At 37.7% G+C, this 19,895-nt stretch overlaps 1 protein-coding gene across 4 annotated transcripts in view; it reads right to left on the bottom strand.

The window, feature by feature from the left end:
* Nucleotides 1-426: 426 nt before the first annotated feature.
* The window catches only part of LOC104612231 (phosphoinositide phosphatase SAC6-like), a 57,403-nt gene continuing 37,934 nt past the window's right edge, over nucleotides 427-19,895 (bottom strand). For all 4 annotated transcript variants that reach the window (XM_088896714.1, XM_088896717.1, XM_088896715.1 and 1 more), the window contains 6 exons: nucleotides 7,472-7,580; nucleotides 7,273-7,345; nucleotides 6,796-6,889; nucleotides 3,858-3,950; nucleotides 2,774-2,840; nucleotides 427-783 (listed from right to left, as the gene is read on the bottom strand). In XM_088896714.1, coding sequence (XP_088752840.1) covers nucleotides 653-783; nucleotides 2,774-2,840; nucleotides 3,858-3,950; nucleotides 6,796-6,889; nucleotides 7,273-7,345; nucleotides 7,472-7,580 — 567 coding nt within the window. In that variant the 3' untranslated portion in view covers nucleotides 427-652. The remainder of the gene's footprint in view (nucleotides 784-2,773; nucleotides 2,841-3,857; nucleotides 3,951-6,795; nucleotides 6,890-7,272; nucleotides 7,346-7,471; nucleotides 7,581-19,895) is intronic.

Below are 19,895 nucleotides of genomic sequence, written 5' to 3'. Positions count from 1 at the left end.
TGATTGATAAGAAAACTTTGGCTGTCCACATTCGAGATTGATAGTAGGGAGTGTGACTCAATGGTTCAGCCTGCATAACATTAATTCACCCAACACAGATGATACTGTTTACAAGGAGTCTGTAAAGTGTGAACTAACGAGGAAGGATTAGCTGAATGCAATGGCTGTTATGCAGGCTGTGGAACCAATGATAATATTCCACGGGCCTGCACCATACAATGGGGCCCATGAATTTATTACTGGCATGGAATATTATCATTGATTCCACAGCCAGTTGAACAGCCATCGCGTTCAGCTAATCCGAATTATGAACTTACACATGCCATGTTAGGAAATCCCTGTTGGATGCAATTAGATTTTTCCTCAAGGCTTAGTTTGTGAAGAGTGCATATACAAATATGTGTGTACAATGCAAAACCAAAACCAAGGCACAATAAGCTGCTTTATTTCAATACAATTAAAATTGGTAATCCCAAATCAATGTGACCGTGAATGAGCTATCCCCAAACTTACAAGTAGCCAACATGTCGATTAAATGGGATTACAAATACCATTTAGAGAATAAATGTAATAAAAATGCAAAAAAATTTAAATAAGGCAAGATTTATCACAAACAAGAAAGCCCAAAAGGTTCACTAGTCATTCTCATTCATTAACACCGTGGCTTGTGCAAACGAGGGCGGTTACAAAAGATCCGACCATTGGCTCGCAAAAATGCTAATATACACACAGTCAATCCCGCCCAGACAAGTGAGAAGAATAGACTACCAATATCAAAACCAACTGCAAAAAAGAAATACGAATACAAATAAGATTGAGATGTGATGGTTAATCTCATAGCTTTCAATAAGTCTCGTCTTTAATTTGTCTTCTCAAGGCTTTGATGGAGAAGATGAAGTAATTAGATTGCTGAGGAGCTGCCAACTCATTCAAAATTTATATAAATACGTGCAAATTTTCCTATTTAGAGCCAAATTCTCTCAAACCCAAAGGGATTAATACTATTATTCATTAGAACATCTATTTGGTTAAAATAGGGCTGTAAATGGTATCCAATTTTCCAATTTTGAATTTGAATTTGATCCCATCAAGGGTGATCTAAATTCGATCTGTTTATGATTGGATCAAATATAGAGACACCTCTATATGATTTGATTATATATATATAGTCATATATTCAAGTTTCATACAAGTAAATTTCAATTCTTTTTGCTAAGTAGATACAATATAAAGTCATTTTTAGTTCATTTCATTAATAATATATAATATTTTAATCATTTTTAGTTTAATTTATTTATACTATTCAGTATCCAATTGCAATCCGAATTCAGTTTGTACACAATATAAATCCCATAGATAAGATCCAATTCGAATTTGAATATAAACAAATCAAATTTGTATATATCTATATCCCATTCGATCCGATCTGTTTGCAACCCTAGGTTAAAAGTACAATTTTCAATAAATTATGGCTTTGCTATGTTTTCTGGAATATTTTGATTGTTAGGAGCTCAGTTTAAAATAAACTCATGAAATTTTATGTGAAGTTTTTCATGAAAAATGTGTCAAATCATGTTAGTTTTAAGTAGTTATGTCATATGTGAGTTTATGAGCACTCCTTTCCAGCCAAGTTACTTGCATTATTTTGATAAATCAGATTAGAAGAAACAAAAAAGGGTTTGGATCTGTTTGTAGTCAGTAGGATTTTGACATGTAAAGATGAGTTTTCTCTCATGTAAGAAGTTTTGGGACAGTTATCTCAAAAAAGACTTTTTCATGCTGGTTTCTCTAGAGCCTTAGTATTGTATCCTTTCCAACCTTTCACAACATTTATCCTCTCTTTAGTATTTTTGGACAAGATCCAGCATTTATTCTGATTGTTTTATTCACTTTTCTTACTGCTGTACCAAGCAAGGGTTGGTAGTTCATCCAACAGAGGTAGTATATATTTGTCCAGAAACAATGTCAATGTAGAATATATGATCACATATATATGGATGGATGGATAGATAGATAGATAGATAGATAAAAGCAATCTTTTCAAATGTTAAAGTGTGATGTAAAGTGACATGGGGCTTGAATCAGAATGTAAGAAGCGTAAGCTTCCTAATCACCAATTTTTAATTAATAAGTGAATAAAATAAAGTAAAATAAATAGAAAATAGTGTATTCCTTCTTTTCCTCTTAGCATATTCCAAAGTATAATTTTTTCAAGCCATTCTGAAAACAAATGGAAGTATAATGATATAAAATGCACATTGCAATGCCTAATCAACTACAATGTTACAATAAACAACAGATGAATAAATAGATTTATGGATACAATTAGAAAATGTTAAATTTTACTAATTTGGTTTTTCCCATTAATTTATGATATATCATGTAAAAGGGAGCATGATTAAAGATGCTCTTCTTTCATTTATATCAATTTATAACAAAAAAAAAGAAACATTAAAATAGGACCTAATGAGGTGCATGCCTCTTGTATAAGGGCATAAATCATAGGCTTTATACAAGTTGCACGCACTTATATGCACCTCAAAGTTCCTCAAGCCTTGCCTGGAAGTGTGCCTCTAGGCTTGTAGGCACATTCGTCCAGCACTAAACTAAGTCATCAATCAACCTGCAAAACCTAGGCTAAAACCAACATAGTTTATTTCCATCTTATGCATCAATCATGACAAGTAGCTGGTTTCATATAGAGCATCCAGGTGAACCTATAAAAATTCTCTTGACCAAGCTATTACTTTTAGAAACAGAGAAGCCAACTAACCTTGTCTCAGTGACATGAGAGCAAAGAAAAATCCAACCAAGGCTAATGCCAAAGCTGTTGAAGGGGACTGCAAGAGAGAGAGAGAGAGAGAATTAATATAGCCACAATAAAACAATGGGGAACATATAACATTGGATAAGTATTCATCAGAACCTAAATAAATTAGGGGAGTTCTTTTCAACACCACAAAAATTTTCCTTTTGTCTTCCAATAGTAGCAAATATCTCAAAAAAAAAAAAAACTTTGAGACATACATTACAAACCTAAACTGCTAAGTTTCTCAAGCCTAGTGAAATACAAGAGAAGCCTACTTGCCACTAAATGAGATCCACTTGAAGCACACATTTTATCTTGGATTTTCTCCCAAGTTACAGGGTTACTGGGTACATGCCCACCATCTAGATGTCAGCTTTCTCTTTTACTGGTTATTGAGTCCTGCAGGTTTTCATTGAATAAAAGTAACCACAAATCTGTCATATTTGGATGGTGAAGGTTAGTGTCATCATTATCGGCTAGAATGTTGGAAAAATAATTGTAATTTTTGGGACATCTCAAAGCACATGTTCATGTGAACCATGTTTCTGTTGTTCACTTAACAAGAAAATTGAATTTCTTATACCACTTTTTCTTATTAAATAAACTACCTACTTTTAGCTGTTAGAGAATAAAAACCTATTCAGGTACCTCACCTAACAGCTTAATCTTTTAGGTTGAATGGTTCCTTGACATGGAATCAGAACCTGTTTGACCAAGTAGTCTAGTGCCCAATCCTCGTTGCCCCCAATATAATTAATTAAATTTCAGCACAAGTTGTGGGTAGGCCTGTGCTTTTCTACCCTTCAAGCCGGCTTTTGCATGAGGGGGCATGCTAGAGAATAAAAACCTATCCAGGAACCTCGCTTAACAGCTTAAGGTTGAACGGTTTCTTGACATTAGCAAACAAAAGAGAATTCTAGAATTTGAGAAATATAAGGAAACAAAGTTTCCATTTGAATTGACTGAATAAACATATTTTACTTCAATCTTTATGGCAAACTAATTAAAATTTAGAAAAGATGTTAACTACATGGAGGAGACTACTTACAGCTATAGCCTCAAGATTTCCTTTCTGGGATGGAGTAGTCATATCTCGACTGACAGAAATAATATAGTGTCCATGAAGGAGATCAATAGCATCCTTGAACATTTGTGTAACATATCACACAAGAACAACATTATAAAGTTAGCACTCGAATATCTATTTAACAATTAGATTAAAAAATGAAAATAATCCACAATGGGATAAACGAAAATTCTCCCACAAAGCCAATAACTATTTCAACAGGAGTTTGCTCACTACATACATCGGCATATAGGGGATTGATGGACTGTTAGGTGGTTATTATATGGGTTATAGAGGGTAATGAGGGCAACAAGTCTCTTCAACAAAATATTAGAAGGAATAGATCCTGCATCCAGACTGAACACCGCAGGAACCCAGAGATCAGCCAGTTCATATAATAGGCATATCATATGCATATGATATGCAACAAGACAAGTTTGCAGACAATAGGTTGGATATTAATGTGGTTTGGGCTTGTGAATGTGAATCTAGATATCTGAACTCATCATGCTTATAGCCATTTAACTTAAGTATGATCTCCAAAGAAATGCTGCTTGCCATAGAAACATATAAGAAATAGGGGAACAAGATTCCTTTAGATTCACAGGAGCTGTTTCTATGACATAAAACTTTGTAAAATTCACTAAATTGTCAAATAGATGTATTCTTCTTTGAGAAGTCATTCTAAGAATAATCATTTACACATGCTACGATTAGATATGCATATATACATACAATTTTCTGAACCATGCTTTTCCAAATTTCTTCGCAGCATTAACAAGAAAATACCATTGTTTTCAAAACCGGACCGGACCGGATGGTCGGACCGGAAAAACCGGGAACCGGTGACCTGACCAGTTCCGTTTTCCTCCAAAACCGCTTTTTCCCCTAAAACCGTTGATTTTGGTCAGCAAATCGCTGAACCGGCCGGTTAACCATTCAAACGGTTTTGACTGTTTTCCAATTTTTTAATTTTTTATTTTTTTGTCAGAATGGGCCAGCCGTTCGGGTTGAACGGTCAGACCGTTCGAACCGGTAACTGGACCCCTGACCGGTTCGGTCACCGGTTCGTTTTTATAAAACATGGAAAATACCACCACCTCCACCACATGGGCATCATATTGTTTCACAAAGTTAATTACTTACATTATGGTAATTATGGGAGAACAGTGAAGATCATTTGGTGAAGCTGAGATTCATAGCAACTAGGGTTACGACTTAGGCAGGTCTGGTTGAACATTTGTTAACTTTTAAAGGGGACCAGGCCTAAGTAGTGGAAATTCCTCAAATATCTTACCCAATTTGTACCACTAAGCCCAAATACCTAGATTTAGATGCATGATAAAAGGATGCAAAACCTCTATTGGCTTCCACCCGCTGGGGAGAAGCTAATATTCCCAAGGTTCTTCAATAGATCAACAAGGAACTTTTTAACATTCTCTAACAGTTGGGGTGGCAAAATCTAACAGAAGGCTTTCAATTCAGTTGACTTTTGACCACATGATCAATATTCTTGTAAACCCACAAGGCCACGACCTATTTATAACCATGATGAGTTCAGTTAGCCATACTTGGTAAGTCCCAATACCCAACATCTAAACAATTCTCTCACCTCCCCACTAGTTTAGGGTTTTCATTTTTTGTGTTAATTAGGTTACAGGTTTTGAGTTCTTTCCTAATTCCTATTTTTCTCAAGATCAGGTTTTAGTTAGGCATCATCATCCCTATAAATAATTATGTTGGCTTATAGTTGGATATAAAATAATTAGGTAAATATCAAACCAACCTGAAGCTGACTCATTGCCACCCCAAGTAAATATACTCCAGATATTGGTTCTTTAAGGAGACATGAAAAACCTGTTTATATTGATAGGCATTTTTGAGGAAAAATAATTTGATAGCAGTGCAACAAATAGGAGTTTAGCTTCCAAGAACAAAGTGACAAAATTTTAATAGGTTTGTACCATAGAAAGTGAACCTAGTCAAATGGTTTTCCTTTTTCTGGAAATTGAAGGATTGAATAAGATTAACATTTATAGGCAGGCATAGCAAGTTGAAGAGAAAAGGGAGGGCAACAAAAAAGGTAAATACAATAAGACAATATAGATGATGGATCATGTTAAGAAGCATGTTGGATGTGATGGAGGAGAATATGGACAAAAATAGAATGACAATTGCAATATAGTCACTTCAGGTTTTCACATATTTTTCACTTTTAATGCTTTTCACACTACTGCAGCAAAAATTGGCAAATATGACTTATGGATTTGTCTTTTTTAGTGAATAAGTTGTTAAGGATGTTGTGAGATCCTTAATGGCTGAGCTGAAGTTGGGTTGATCACTATAGCTTCAGATGTTTTTATCATTTAATTTTTATATCCACTACATGACAAAGCAATAGCCAATAAGCAATTCAGTTCAGCCACTTCATCCATTATCAAACAGTCCCTTAGTCTCTATTGATTTACATCAAAAACATGACAAGAACAGTCAAGAAATGCACAAAATCTCTAACGTTGGGTATTGATTAACAGTCAAGGTTCAAAGTCTTGATACACCCCTATAGACATGTATGAACATGCGTATTAGGGTTTTGAAACACTCGCTCCTTATTTATTTATTTTTTGAAATTTTACAGGGGCTGATCGTAGCAAGGCCAACCCCCTGAAAATATTAAAAAAACAAAATACTAAATATTTAGTGTATAGGGACACTACCAATATGATATGATATATTCCAATACGTGCGACATTTTGAACCTTGCTTAACAGTATGGAACTTACTGAATTATAAGTAAATTGATAGTCAAAAAAAGATTAGTTATGTCTCTCTACATTTTTTTTTCTCTATCTCTCAACATTCTGTGATGTTCCCTGATTGTAACCTAAAATTAATAAAATGAACAAATGAGCATACAAACCTGCTTTGTGCCATCACTGAAATTATTAAAGTAATATCGAGCACCGGCATTCCACAAATCCTGCACGATTCCTTGGATTGTCCTGTTGCCATATCTGGAAAACCAGAAAGTAAACATGCCATGATCTTAAACTTGGAAATAACCATGAGAAAGAAAATACATCAATCCCCCACCCCAGACAAAGAATAGATAAGAAAAGAATGAAAGAAGAAATAAATGCAGCAAAGTTATCATTAAATACATATTGAAGTTAGTAGAGAACAAACATGCATTTCAAGTTTATGCATTTTGACTGGAAAATATCAGATTCCAGAATGCACCTCAGATGTGTAAATCTAACAATTAAATGAACTTCCCAATGAGACTCAATCATTTTGCTTAAGCCGGTAGTCATCAATGACATTCAGAAGTCATTTAATAGAAAATACATTAAGTTGATACTAAAAAACAAGAGCATCCTAAGGATAGGTGAGTTACCTAACAAAATCTCCTTTCAAAGCAGGAGTTCCTGAATACTGAATGCTTATGTCATCCCCATGATTAGCCCACACTGAATAAAAAAATGTGGAGAAAAATGTTGGCACAACTCTCCTATATACCTAGGTGAAACCTGGATCCACCAGCACTAAGAACTCCCATTCATGGACTGGACAATAAATAAGAAAAATATACTCACAAACTTTAAAGCTTTCATCAAAATTTGGATGTGAACTAATAGTTTCACCAGCACTGAAAACTCCCATTTTTTGAAGTTGGCTTTCCAACATCTTTCTTCCAATCATGCTCTGTTAACCAGAAAGATCAATAGCAAAATGGAAAAAGTGATTCAGGAACATCTAATAAAAGCAATGACTAGATGTAAGCGCATCAAAATAAGAAAAAAAGAAAATATGGAAAGGAAGAGAAATATGACAAAAGAAACACAAGAAGGAGATGCCTTCAGCAATGCTACAATTAGCCACCTTTATTTAAATAAAATAATACAAGGAAGAATATCAATGGATAGACATAAACAAATATCAGTGAACAGAAAACTCATAGAAACCTCATAATTAGAGCATAACTATTCGTTGCATTAGGAATAGGTGCTACAAGCACAGCAGCAATAAGACAAAAAGAAAAAAAGAATACCATGAAATTTAGCATGGTATCATTTTGGCTGGCTTACATCAGTTTAGAAACCTCTTGTTCTCAGGACAATATGGATATGATGTGGTTAGACAAGCACATTATTTTTTCTATCAGAAAATAAGCTGTTATCAAATCATTAATTACTGATGAGAGTACACATCAGATTACAATCTAGCCCAAAATAAAGTAGGTCTGTCTGCTCCTTGTTTGGCTAGGACATCAGCAAGTCCATTTGCTTCCCTCTTTACCCAACCAAAACTAGTATTAAACCTTCTTGCAAGTTGGTCTATTTCTCTGAAGACAAATCTGAGCTTCCAAGGTACGGAAGTGATTTGCTTTGCCCAAGATATGACCAGGAGTGAATCTCCTTCACCTTCCAGTTCTGTTGCTCCAATCTGCTCAGCCAGTTTCAAGCCTTGTAGGAGAGACAGTTTCAGCCTAAATTGTGTCATCAAGGCCTATTGGTCCTGAGAAACGTGCCACAACTGTTCCTTGATGATCTCTAAGCACTCCCTCTATACCTGCTTCTCCTGGGTTGCCAAAAGAACTCCCATCAAAGTTCAGTTTTAGTTTATTTGGTGCAGGTGGTTTCTAGTCCACTCTCACACCATGTACATCAGTTTGTATCACTTCAGTCCAGTTCCTTATAATGTCATTTATAGAGACATTCCTGTAGAGTTCCATAGTTTTAACCTAATGTGCAAATCTGACTTTTATAGCTTCAATTACTTCCTCCTTTGATTTGCTTTTTTTCATTGAAGATTCTTTGATTTCTTTCCTCCCAAATAGTCCACACCACAGCCGCTCCTACTACCTTCCAAAGACATTTTCCCTTTTTTTTTTTCTGTTGCCTCAGGAAATTAGAGTTGAAAAGATTTACTACATCTGTGGGGGTGTCCATCTGCAACCAAAGAGAGAGCATAAGTGTTTCCAAATACAAGAAACAAAAGAGCAGGATATTAGAAAATGGGTTAGGGTCTCACCACAATCCTTAAGAAGGATACACACATGAGGAGAGAGGCACTTATTTGGCTTTCTTTCCTATAGCACATCACAGGTATTTACCTTCCCTAGGAACACTTCCTAACAAAAGGCTTGTACTTTAGGAGGGATTGGTTTATACCAGATTTCTCTAACGGAAAAGTTCACCCACAAGGTTTCAGAATGAGTAAGCAGGCTACAGAACGAGCGACAGGAAAATAAACCATTAGATCTTGGGAACCAGCTTCTACTATCCACAAAATTTTGGTCCAAGTAGACCTTCTCTAGAGTTGAAACTAGGAGAATTAGGGAATCACATTCATTATCCCTCAGACCCCTTCTGAAACCAAAGTCCCAAGATAGGCCCAAGTCTAAAAGTACACCAAATCTAAAAATAGGTTCAGCCTTATGGTTTGACAAGAAATAAAGTTCAGGGAATTTGTCCCTAAGGGACAATTCCCCTACCCATAAGTCTTCTCAGAATAACACTTTATTCCCACACCCAACATCAAAACAGATAAAAGTTAAGGAACACTGGCAATACCTCAATGTTTGCTTTTCAAGAGAATTAGGAGCTGCATGAGAGGCTAGTTTTGTATCCCAACCATTGTCTGATTCACCATGAATGCTTTTAATGACCTTGTGCCATAACCTATCTTCTTCGCGAGGGAATCTCCGCAGCCATTTCCCTAGAAGAGTCGTATTTTTCTTCAAAATATTTCCTATACCTAGTCCACCTTGCTCCTTGGGTTTACAAACTTGTTCCCATTTCACTAAATGGTCTCTCCTTTCTTCTCCTGGCTCCCACAAAAAATCCCTCATTATCTTTTCTAGCTGTCTAGCTATTTTCACCGGGATCCTGAAAATGGAGAGGAAATAAGTGGGTAGGTTATCTAGGGTGGACCTTATCAAGGTTATTCTTCCCCCCAAAGAGATATAGCTTCTCTTACACATTTTATCTTTTCTATAAATCTCTCTATAATTGGTTTCCAAAAGCTTCTTGATTTTGGGTTCCCCCACAAGGGCATACCTAGATACTCTAGGGGCCAAGTTTTTACCTCATAGCCTAGTAATTCTGCCAAGGCCTGAATGTCACCCTCATCCAAGTTTATTCTAGCTACACAACTTTTCCCCAATTGACTTATAGTGTTGAGATTAGCTAGAAGTTATCCACTAAATCTTTTAGCTTTGAGACAAGCAAGTTATTTGCAGTACTTTAAGCGAACAACAATAAAAAAACAATACAAAATTGAAACAACAAAAACAAAGTGGATATTTATAGGTTTCAGAATTGAACCTGAAGTACAACTCCTCCTGGAACTGTTTTATTATAGTAGCAACAGCATCAAGTTGACCTCTCGTGCAGATACGCATCGAAAGAGGGATTGGAAGGCGTCAAAAGGGTTGATTCCTCAGAACCCAAGCTCCTAATATTTGAAATCCCTAGTTAGGGGTTGAGCCACAACTCAAACAAGAGAGAAAGAACCAACAGACTCCAAGAAGGGGAGACATTACTGAGAGAGGAAATATGTTGGAAACAAAAGTCAAGAGAGAGATGGATCCAAGAAGGTGATGGAAATACAAATTTTTTCCATGCCATTGCAAATGGAAGGAGAAGGAAGTGCTTGATTACCTCTCTAGTGGTGGGGGAAAGTGAGATCATGGACCAAGTTGAGATTGCTAATGCATTCTCAGAGCTTTTTGGTCAATTTATAGAAGACCCCTAATTGAGAGGTGGAGGATTGAAGGTATTGATTGGGAGACATTGGGGGAGATTCAGGTCCAATTTCTGGAAAAAAGGTTTGAAGAGGAAGAGATTAAGGAAGCAGTCTTTTCTATGAATAGATCAAAATCACCTGGACCTGATGGTTTCACAATGGCTTTCTATCAAGATTGTTGAGACATAATTAAAGGAGATCTGATCAGAGTGTTCAATGAATTCTATAGAAGAGGGGTGATAAGTCCGGGAATGAACTCTACTTTTTTTAGCACTGATCCCAAAGAAGAACAATGCCAACCATCCAGGGGATTTCAGGCCAATATGTCTAGTCACTAGTATTTACAAAGTGATAGCAAAGGTATTATCCTTGAGGATTAAGAAGGTGATCCCTCCACTTGTTTCTCAAGAACAAGGGGCCTTTGTGCAGGATAGATAGATTATTGATCAAATATTAATTGCCAATGAATGTGTGGAGGCTCAAAAGAGATTAAAGAGGAAAGGAGTGGCTATCAAACTGGATGTGGAAAAAGCCTATGATTCAGTGGATTGGAACTTTTTACTTGATATTATGAGGTGTGGCTTTGGAAATTTGTGGTGTAAATGGATCAAGGGATGCTTACAAACTAATCACTACTCAATAATATTTAACGGGACAGTGTATGACTTTTTTTAAGGTTTCTATGGGCTCAGGTAGGGTGACCCCCTTTCTCCCTTTCTATTTACTTTGATTGCTGAAGCCTTAAGCAAATTGATTTCAAGAGCAAATAGTGTGCAACTATTCAGAGGTTGGCCAGTTGGGAGGGATAATGTTTTGGTCACTCACTTACAATTTGTAGATGATATTCTTATTTTTTGTGATGGAGAAAGTAGGGAGGGAGTATCTGAGGTTGGTTGTGAAACTTTTTGAGAGGTTGTCTAATTTGGGGATTAATTGGTCAAAGAGCTTATTGGTTGGAACCAACATTGAAGAGGATGAAGTGAGATCTTTAGAAAATACCCTAGGCTGTGAGAAAGGAGAGTGGCCAATGAAATACTTGGGGTTACCCCTTGGAAACAACCCTAGATCTGCTAGTTTTTGGACTCCGATGGTGGAAAGATTCGAGAAACGCTTAGCGGCATGGAAAAGGAACTATATCTCACTGGGGGGAGAATAACTTTAATTAAGTCTACTTTAGCAAATCTTCTAGTGTACAATATGCTAGTGTTTAGGATGCCACAAGGGATAGTGAGGAAAATTGAAAAAATCATGAGAGATTTTCTGAGGGAGCAAGGGGAAAAAAGAAGGATCATTTGTTTAGATGGGGAACGGTGAGGAAGTTGAAGGTGGAAGGGGGGTTGGAATTACGTAACGTTGGATTGAAGAACCAGGCTTTGCTTTGTAAATGGCTTTGGAGGTTTCCAAATGAAAACGAGAAATTATGGCACAAAGTGGTTGCAAGCATTCATGGCATGTCGAGTAACGGATGGGATGCTGGATGTCTCCGCAGGGCTACCTTGGCTTCTCCCTAGAAGGCCATCCATGGTTTTCTCCCTACATTCCTAAATCATATCAGGTATGATTTGCCTTCTGGTAGTAAAATCAGATTTTGAGAGGATGTGTGGATTGGGGATACTCCTTTGGGTGAGAAATTTCCTTCTCTTTGTGATCTGTCCAGGTTTAAGGGTAGGCCAATTTCAGATTTCCTAAGTCAACCAGCTCACCTCCCAGGGTTGAATTGGAACTTTGGATTTAACAGGAACCTTAGAGAGTCTGAACTTCTTGCAGTGTCCGAGCTGTTAGGTATGCTGAATTCAGTATTCTTGGGGGAAGGTGCGTCAGATTCTAGAATTTAGGGTCCTAATTCTGATGGGACGTTTTCTTGTAAATCCCTTTTTCGTTCGTTGGTTGCCACACAATCTTCTCTTCCTTTCCCAGTCAAAGAAATTTGGTGCCCTCCTACTCCTAAAATCAATGCTTTTTGTTGGGAAGTTTTTCATGGTTGTATTAATACCTTTGATGGACTTCAAAGGAAAAGACCAAACTGGTGCTTATCCCCTAACTGGTGTGTCCTGTGTAAGTTTAGTGGTGAGACTACTTTCCACCTTCTAATATCTTGCCCTTTTGTCAGTTTTATTTGGAATTGGTTTTCTTCCCTTCTAGGGTGCAAGTGGTCCTCTCCTGATAGGGTGGAAGGTTTATTCAGCCCTAATGGTATCAGTAGCATGAAAAGGAGGGGTAGGATTATGTGGAGGTGTACTAGAGCAGCAATACTATGGACCGTTTGGGAGGAAAGAAATGATAAAATATTTGAAGGAAAAGAAAAATGCAAGGAAGCTTTAGTTGAAACAATAACATTGAGGGTGGCACATTGGGTCAAAAGCTTGAAGCTGTTTTCCGTTTTTACAATCGAAGACTTTTTCAGGGTTTGGGGACTTATTGCTGCCTCATCATCTAAGAGACAACAGTTTGTTGAGGCTTGGTCTCCTACAGACGGTTGGAAGAAGCTGAACTTTGATGGGAGTTGTGTGGGTAACCCAGGCCCTTCTGGCATTGGGGGGGCCATTAGAGATAAAAATGGTCTCATTATTGCTCTGTACTCCGGTCCTGTGGAGGAGGGTGATGTGGCTAGGGCAGAGTTTCTAGCTGCAGCATATGGGGTCGAGAAGGCTAAAGAACTGGGTATTAACAGACTGATCATTGAGGGTCTCAAAAACGGTGATAGAATGGTTGCAGAAAGGGGAAGGGGTGACATGGAATTTGAAGAATGATTTCCGAAGATTTAAATGGATGTCAAGGAACATGTCAATCCAGGTGGGATGGGTTAGGAGATCTTCCAACAGTTTGGCAGATAGCTTAGCAAAGCAAGGGGTTCAAAGAACAAATATGTTTTGGGCACATCTGTAATTCTGTCCGGGGTCAGTTTATTTAGCTGATTTCTTGTTGTATTCTAATGTATTCTAAATCTTTCTAACTAACGAAAATTTCAAAGTTATTGATCCAAAAAAAAAAACAGCCACTATCTCTTTTTATAAGACTTAATGGCATGCTAGAGAAGCCAACTAAAATATTTACTTATAAACCCCTAGAATGTACCCCCTTCACAAATAGCTCCTTAATCGAAATTACTTCAAACAACATCCCAAGATAACTTTAGCTACAAAAACACCTAGGGGACCAAAACCCAACAATGGTGCACCCAACTGCCCCTTACTAGAATCCATATTATGAAATGAAAAAAATTACCCCTAGATCCAGATCAACTACAAAGCTACCCAAGACAACTATTTGGTATCCTACTACAAAAACAAACAATTCCAAAACGCATTTACATCATTTCCTTATTCCTATTTTGGCTCATCATTCCCACCAGCTTAAAATAGCTTGACTTCATGTGTGCAGCACTTTTAGCAGCCTTGCACTTTATAAATAGGCCACATTTCAAGTGTTGATGACTCAACCACCTTCTACTTGCTCAAATTCATTAAAATTGTTATCCTTTTATGCTTCTCCTTGATCAATTTTTTCTACTGGATCTAATCTCCATGATAATCAAAGAGGTATACTACATTAAAGATGGTGAAATGGACAAACCAGTAGGTAGTTCAATTTCATATGCATTGTTCCCAAACCGTCTCCGCACTTGACATGGGCCAATCTTTTTCTACTTCATCTTGTGGTAAATCCCAATAGAATACCAGTCAGGCTACAAATAAACCATAAGTAGATCACCCTCATGAAACTCTCATCCAATAATACAACAGGTGATAAGGCATCACCCACAATTCAGCTAACAGAGAATAAGACATAAAAAAGTACAAAAAAAACACAGAGAAACATAAACTCTTGCAACAATTAATGAAGACTCAAAAAATTCCAGAAATCTGAGCCAAAGTTTTCTCTATTAAAGTTTCTGAGTTCTGGGAGAGTTAACATCCCTTCCACTAATCTTGAACCAATAACAGAACAAAGTCATTCCTTCTCTCTTGCTTTGTTGGAGAGAAATCTTCTGTTTCTTTCTTTCTATACCTCCCAGCAGACTGAAAATGGAACACAACTCCACATGATTTTAGCCTTTTCCCCACAATTGATTCTTGGCCACTTTTCAAAGATTTCCCTAGGCGTCTGAGGATCCCATCTACCCATGTTGAAGAATTGAAAGTAGAATAACCATATACAGCTCACATAAATACAGTCGACCAACAAATGCATCACATCTTCTGAATCCATTTCACAGAGGATGCACCTGTTACCCAAGAAGAAACCTCTTTTTTTTTTTTCAAATGGTCTTGAGTAAGGATGCTGTTCATTGCCACCAGCCACGTAAAAGCTTCAATTCTGGGCGGAATTGAGTTACCCCATATTCCTCCAATGTGATGACTTTTGACCTGATTCCTGACCAATTCTTTATAGAATGAATTAACTGAAAATCTTCCATTTTTTCTCTCTTTCCACCATCTCTCATCGAACTTTCTTGCTGAATCTCTGTCTCTAGAAGTCTGGCCAGAAGTACTACACATTCTTCTTCCACCTCTCTATCCAGGAGAGGCCTCCTAAAAGTGGGGCACCAGCACACCTCACCCTGCCTCCATTCAAAACAATTAGCACTAGCAATATTTTTTCTGCTTAGCCTATATAATCTAGGACAGACCTCACAAAGATTCCCCACCTTTAACCACTCATCCTCCCAAAATCTAATAATAGACCCATCTCCCACCTTATATGAAGCACAGGCTTTTACTGAAGCTTGGAATTTCATGATACCCTTCCATATACTCACCCCATAAGAAGATACCTCCCTCGGATCCCAACCAAAATTCACCATCCCATATTTGCTCACAATTACCGTCCTCCATAATATCTCCCTCTCCCACCCAAACCTCCATACCCACTTCCCCAACAAGGCTTGATTAAAATCTCTCACCCTTCTGATTCCCAAACCCCATTCTTTCTTTACCCTACAAACCCAATCCCACCTAACCAAATGAAACTTTTTCTGGGCTACTGTAGAGAAGATGGGATGAATGGCCCATATGCTGTTTATCCTTCTTTATTTTTTATGTTCTTTGCTGTAATTGGCCTTAATCTGGGCTTAGATCCTTGATGGAGGAATTGGGTATTGAGCATGATAAGCCAATGATGTTATACTGTGATAATCAGGCTGCCATCAACATTGCTCACAATCCAGTGCAACATGACAGAACTAAACATATTGAAGTTGATAGACACTTCACTCGAGAAAGAGTGGCTTCTGGTGAAGTGTGTCTACCTTTCATCACTTCTGAATGACAGTTAGCTGATTTCCTCACCAAGGGCATTCCCAAGGCTAATCTTCAACATGATACTAGAAGCTTGGCATGATTGACATCTATGCTCAGCTTGAGGGGGAGTGTAAGAGAAGATGGGCCGAATGGCCCATAGGCTGTTTATCCTTCTTTATTTTTTATGTTCTTTGCTGTAATGGGCCTTAATCTGGGCTTTATTCTTTCTTGTGTTATGTTTTTTAATTTTCTACCCAACTAGGGGCCTCTCTGTAAATTATTAAAGTTTAACTTAATGAAAAGGAATTAAGGAAGTAAGAGGGAAGATTATGTTTGAAAATCTCTCTCTGAACCCTAGTTGCCGCCACCTTCTTCTTCTTCTTCTTCTATCTACTTGAAACCTGATTTCTGCTACTTTCTTTTGATTTTCTGCAACTTTTTGAACAGTCCTTTCTTTTCAAAAGGCTGTTTTTCTTCTGCTACTTTTATATTCCACAAAAGATCCCTTTGCATCCTTTCAATTTCTTGGCTCACTACTGCTGGAATTTTCAATAGAGATAAATAATAGATTGGTAGATCTGACAAGACACTTTTAATGGTTGTGATCTTGATCCCAAATGAGAGATACCTCCTCTTCCAACCTTCCAGTCTCTGGTCAATTCTATCTAAAACTGATTGCCAAGTAGAAAGTGCGGAAGCTTTCGCACCAATATGCAAGCCCAAATAAGTGAAAGGAAGCTCCCCTCTTAGGCAATCCAAAGAGGTGGCACACTCTTCTAAGACATCTTGAAGCACCTTCCTCCAATCATAACACTTCTTTTAAATTAATCTTCAGACCTGAAAGCACTTCCAACCATTTAAGAATTCCCCTTAAATTCAGCACTTGCACTGGTGATGCATTCAAAAAAATCAAAGTGCCATCTGCATATTGAAGATGAGAAATCATTAAGTTTTTTCTTCCCACCTCGAAGCCTCTAAGAAGCCCTGCCTCCACTCCCTTACCAATTAATTTTCTTAGCACCTGTACCACTAAAACAAAGAGCAAAGGAGATAAACAGGCCCCCTGTCTCAACCCCCTTGAAGACCCAAAGAATTCAATAGAGATCCCATTCGCCAGCACCAAGAACAAGACTGATGAAATGTATGCAAACACCCAACTCCTCCATTTTTCTCCAAAACCCAGTAGCCCCATCACCTCCTCTAGGAATCCCCATTCCACATGATCATAAGCTTTTCTCCATGTCTATCTTACAAATCATCCTCAACAAACCACTCCTCATTTTTGCATCCACACATTCACTTGCAATTACCACTCCATCCAATATTTTTCTCCCTTGTATGAATGCCATTTGTGTTGGACCCATCACCAAATGGAGCACCATCTTTAATCTTATGGAAAACACCTGTGCTAAAATTTTATATGGGCTGAAAATAAGACTTATAGGTCTGAAGTCTTTCATTCTCACAACTATCATTTTGGTTGCTATCTTTCAGCTTTCATCAAACATTTTCTTGAATCTCTCAAATGGTCAAATGGATTCAACAAAAGCCTCAACATCACTCACTCACTACAACCTTTTTATAGGAACTAGGTCTACAACACCTTTAGGTGACCAACCATACACAACCTCAAAAGCGGTCTTCCCTATGGATTTGTTAACTGAACCATTGAAGGAAAACTCAGTTTACAATAGGATAAAATCCCACTGTTTCAAGTAGTCTCCAACTAAACTCCTTGACAAGTTGCCTAAGCTTTGATTAACCACTTCAGTTTTCTCATCTATTTATGGATAAAATGTGCTTTTGTACTGTAGGGAAGTACCCATATGCTTCCATAAAGTTCTCCAAAAGTGGCTAAGGAATCTTTTGTCACAATCTGATGTGATGGATCTTGACAATCCATGTAACTGAACAATATCTTTAAAAACCAAGTTAACTACATGTGAAGCATCAAAAATCTTTTTGGAACCAATAAAGTGAGCTAATTTAGAGAAACAATCAACCACAACAAAAATAATCATTTTTTTATTAGCAAAAAATGGGAGCTAAAGTTACAACAGCTTGGGGATCCATCCACCCAAAAATACAAATATCCAAAAACTAATTTACAATCTCAAAGTTTGTTTAGCCCCTCATTCTTTGCTTGGCCAAACAAAAGGGGAAGGATAATGTGGAGATGTGTGAGGGCTGCTGTTTGTTGGACTCTTTGGGAGGAAAGGAACACCAGAATTTTCTTTGAAGTTGAAAGAAGTAAAGAATGCCTTATTGAAGTAGTAACAATGAGGGTGGTACATTGGCTGAAATCCTTGGACCTGTTTGTTGATATTTCTACGGATATGTTGTTGAATAGCTGGATGGAGGTGGAAAATTCTGCTCCTGCTCGCTCTTTAGTTTGTCCTACATGGTCACCACCAGGAAGTGGACTTATAAAGCTAAACTTTGATGGAAGTAGTGAAGGAAATCCAGGTCCTTCAGGTGTAGGAGGGGTATTCAGAGATGAGGGTGGGTATTCAGGTTCCATTGGGTTTGGAGACTCTCTCAAAGCTGAGGTCTATGCAGTACTGGAGGGTATAAGGAAGTCTAAGGAACTGAATATACAAAAGTTAGTCGTTGAAGGGGACTCAAAGCTGGTCTTAAGTTGGTTACAAGAAGGTAGTGGACTTTGGAAATATGCTAATGAGAGGAGGGAGATTAAGTGGCTAACTAGAGGACTGGAAATCAAGTTTCAGTGGGTCAAGAGAACAGCAAATGCATTTGCTGATGCTTTGGCAAAGCAGGGGGTGGGAAGGGATCAAATGTTTTGGGCTCTTCTGTAAATTTTTCCTTTTTTGTTATCTTCCCGAAGAGAGTTAAGCCTGTTTATCTCTCTTTGGAGAGCTGTAACTAAATTCTTTTAATCTAATGAATTCCAGTTATTGATAAAAAAAAAAACTAATTTTCAATCAATGTTTTAAAAGGTGTGGGAAGCACCTCCAGGCAAGATGCCCCCAAAACGCCCTAAGGCATAGGCCAAAGGCGCTGACACTTCTAAGGCGTACGACTCATGCACCGCATGCACACTTCATATAAAAAGACAAAAAAAGGAAAAAGGAAAAAAGGAAAGGAAAGGAAAAGAAAGGGAAGGTAAGGAAAGAGAAAGAAAGCAAAGGAAAAAAAAAAGAGAAAAAGAAAGTAAAGAAAAGGGAAGGGAAGAATAGATAAGGGGAAAGAAAGTGGGCCGGGGGCTCTACCCCCGGATCCCTTAGTTGGGGGGCTTCACCCCCTATACCCCCAACCCCCCTTTTCAATGCAGCCCAATTTGTTTTTCTTTTCTTTTTTGTGTGTTAGGGGGGTCTTGCTCTGCTTCAACAAGACCCCCCCCCTTCAACTAGTGTTATGCATCTTCATTATTTTTAATATAAATTATTTTTATTAAAAATAATGAAAAATGGGGTCCTCCTTCATCTTATTCCTCTTCCCCTTCCTCCCCATCCCCCTCCTCTTAAGGAGGCTTACGCCTCCTTGTGTTCAGGAAGCTTACGCCTCTTATGTTTTGAATTACGCCTTATGCCTCTAGGTAGTGGAACGCCTCGTGTCACGCCTCCACATTTTAAAACATTATTTACAATAGAGACCAAAATAACTGCTGCCTCAAAATTGCTTTGCTAGAGTGTCAGCCATCCCATTAGCTGTCCTATGAATCCAATTGAAGGAAGCATCCAGGTCCCCTCTCAAGTTGTCTATCTCCCTTAAGGCATGTTTGTAAACCCATAGAACATTTTGACTAGAAGTGAACAAAAATAGAGTCATTACCCCTAGCTGTTCTTGGTAGTCCCAACACAAAATGCATAGTAATATTAGTCCATAGGCTTCCGGTATAGGAAAAGAAAGATACAAACCTGTATTTTGATTTTGCTCCTTAGATGTTTGGCACTTGTGACACCTATCAACATAGTATAACACATCCTTTTGTAGCCTTGGCTAAAAGTGTCTTTTGGGGACTATTGCAATTGTCTTCTTGTTACCAAAATTCCCCTTACAATTCAAATCT

The sequence above is a fragment of the Nelumbo nucifera genome, chromosome 1, assembly GCF_055504915.1.
Source record: "Nelumbo nucifera cultivar China Antique chromosome 1, China Antique-T2T, whole genome shotgun sequence".
NCBI classification, from domain to species: Eukaryota; Viridiplantae; Streptophyta; class Magnoliopsida; order Proteales; family Nelumbonaceae; genus Nelumbo; species Nelumbo nucifera.
The sequence above is the reverse complement of the archived record's forward strand: the minus strand, read 5'-3'. Positions and strand labels throughout refer to the sequence as shown.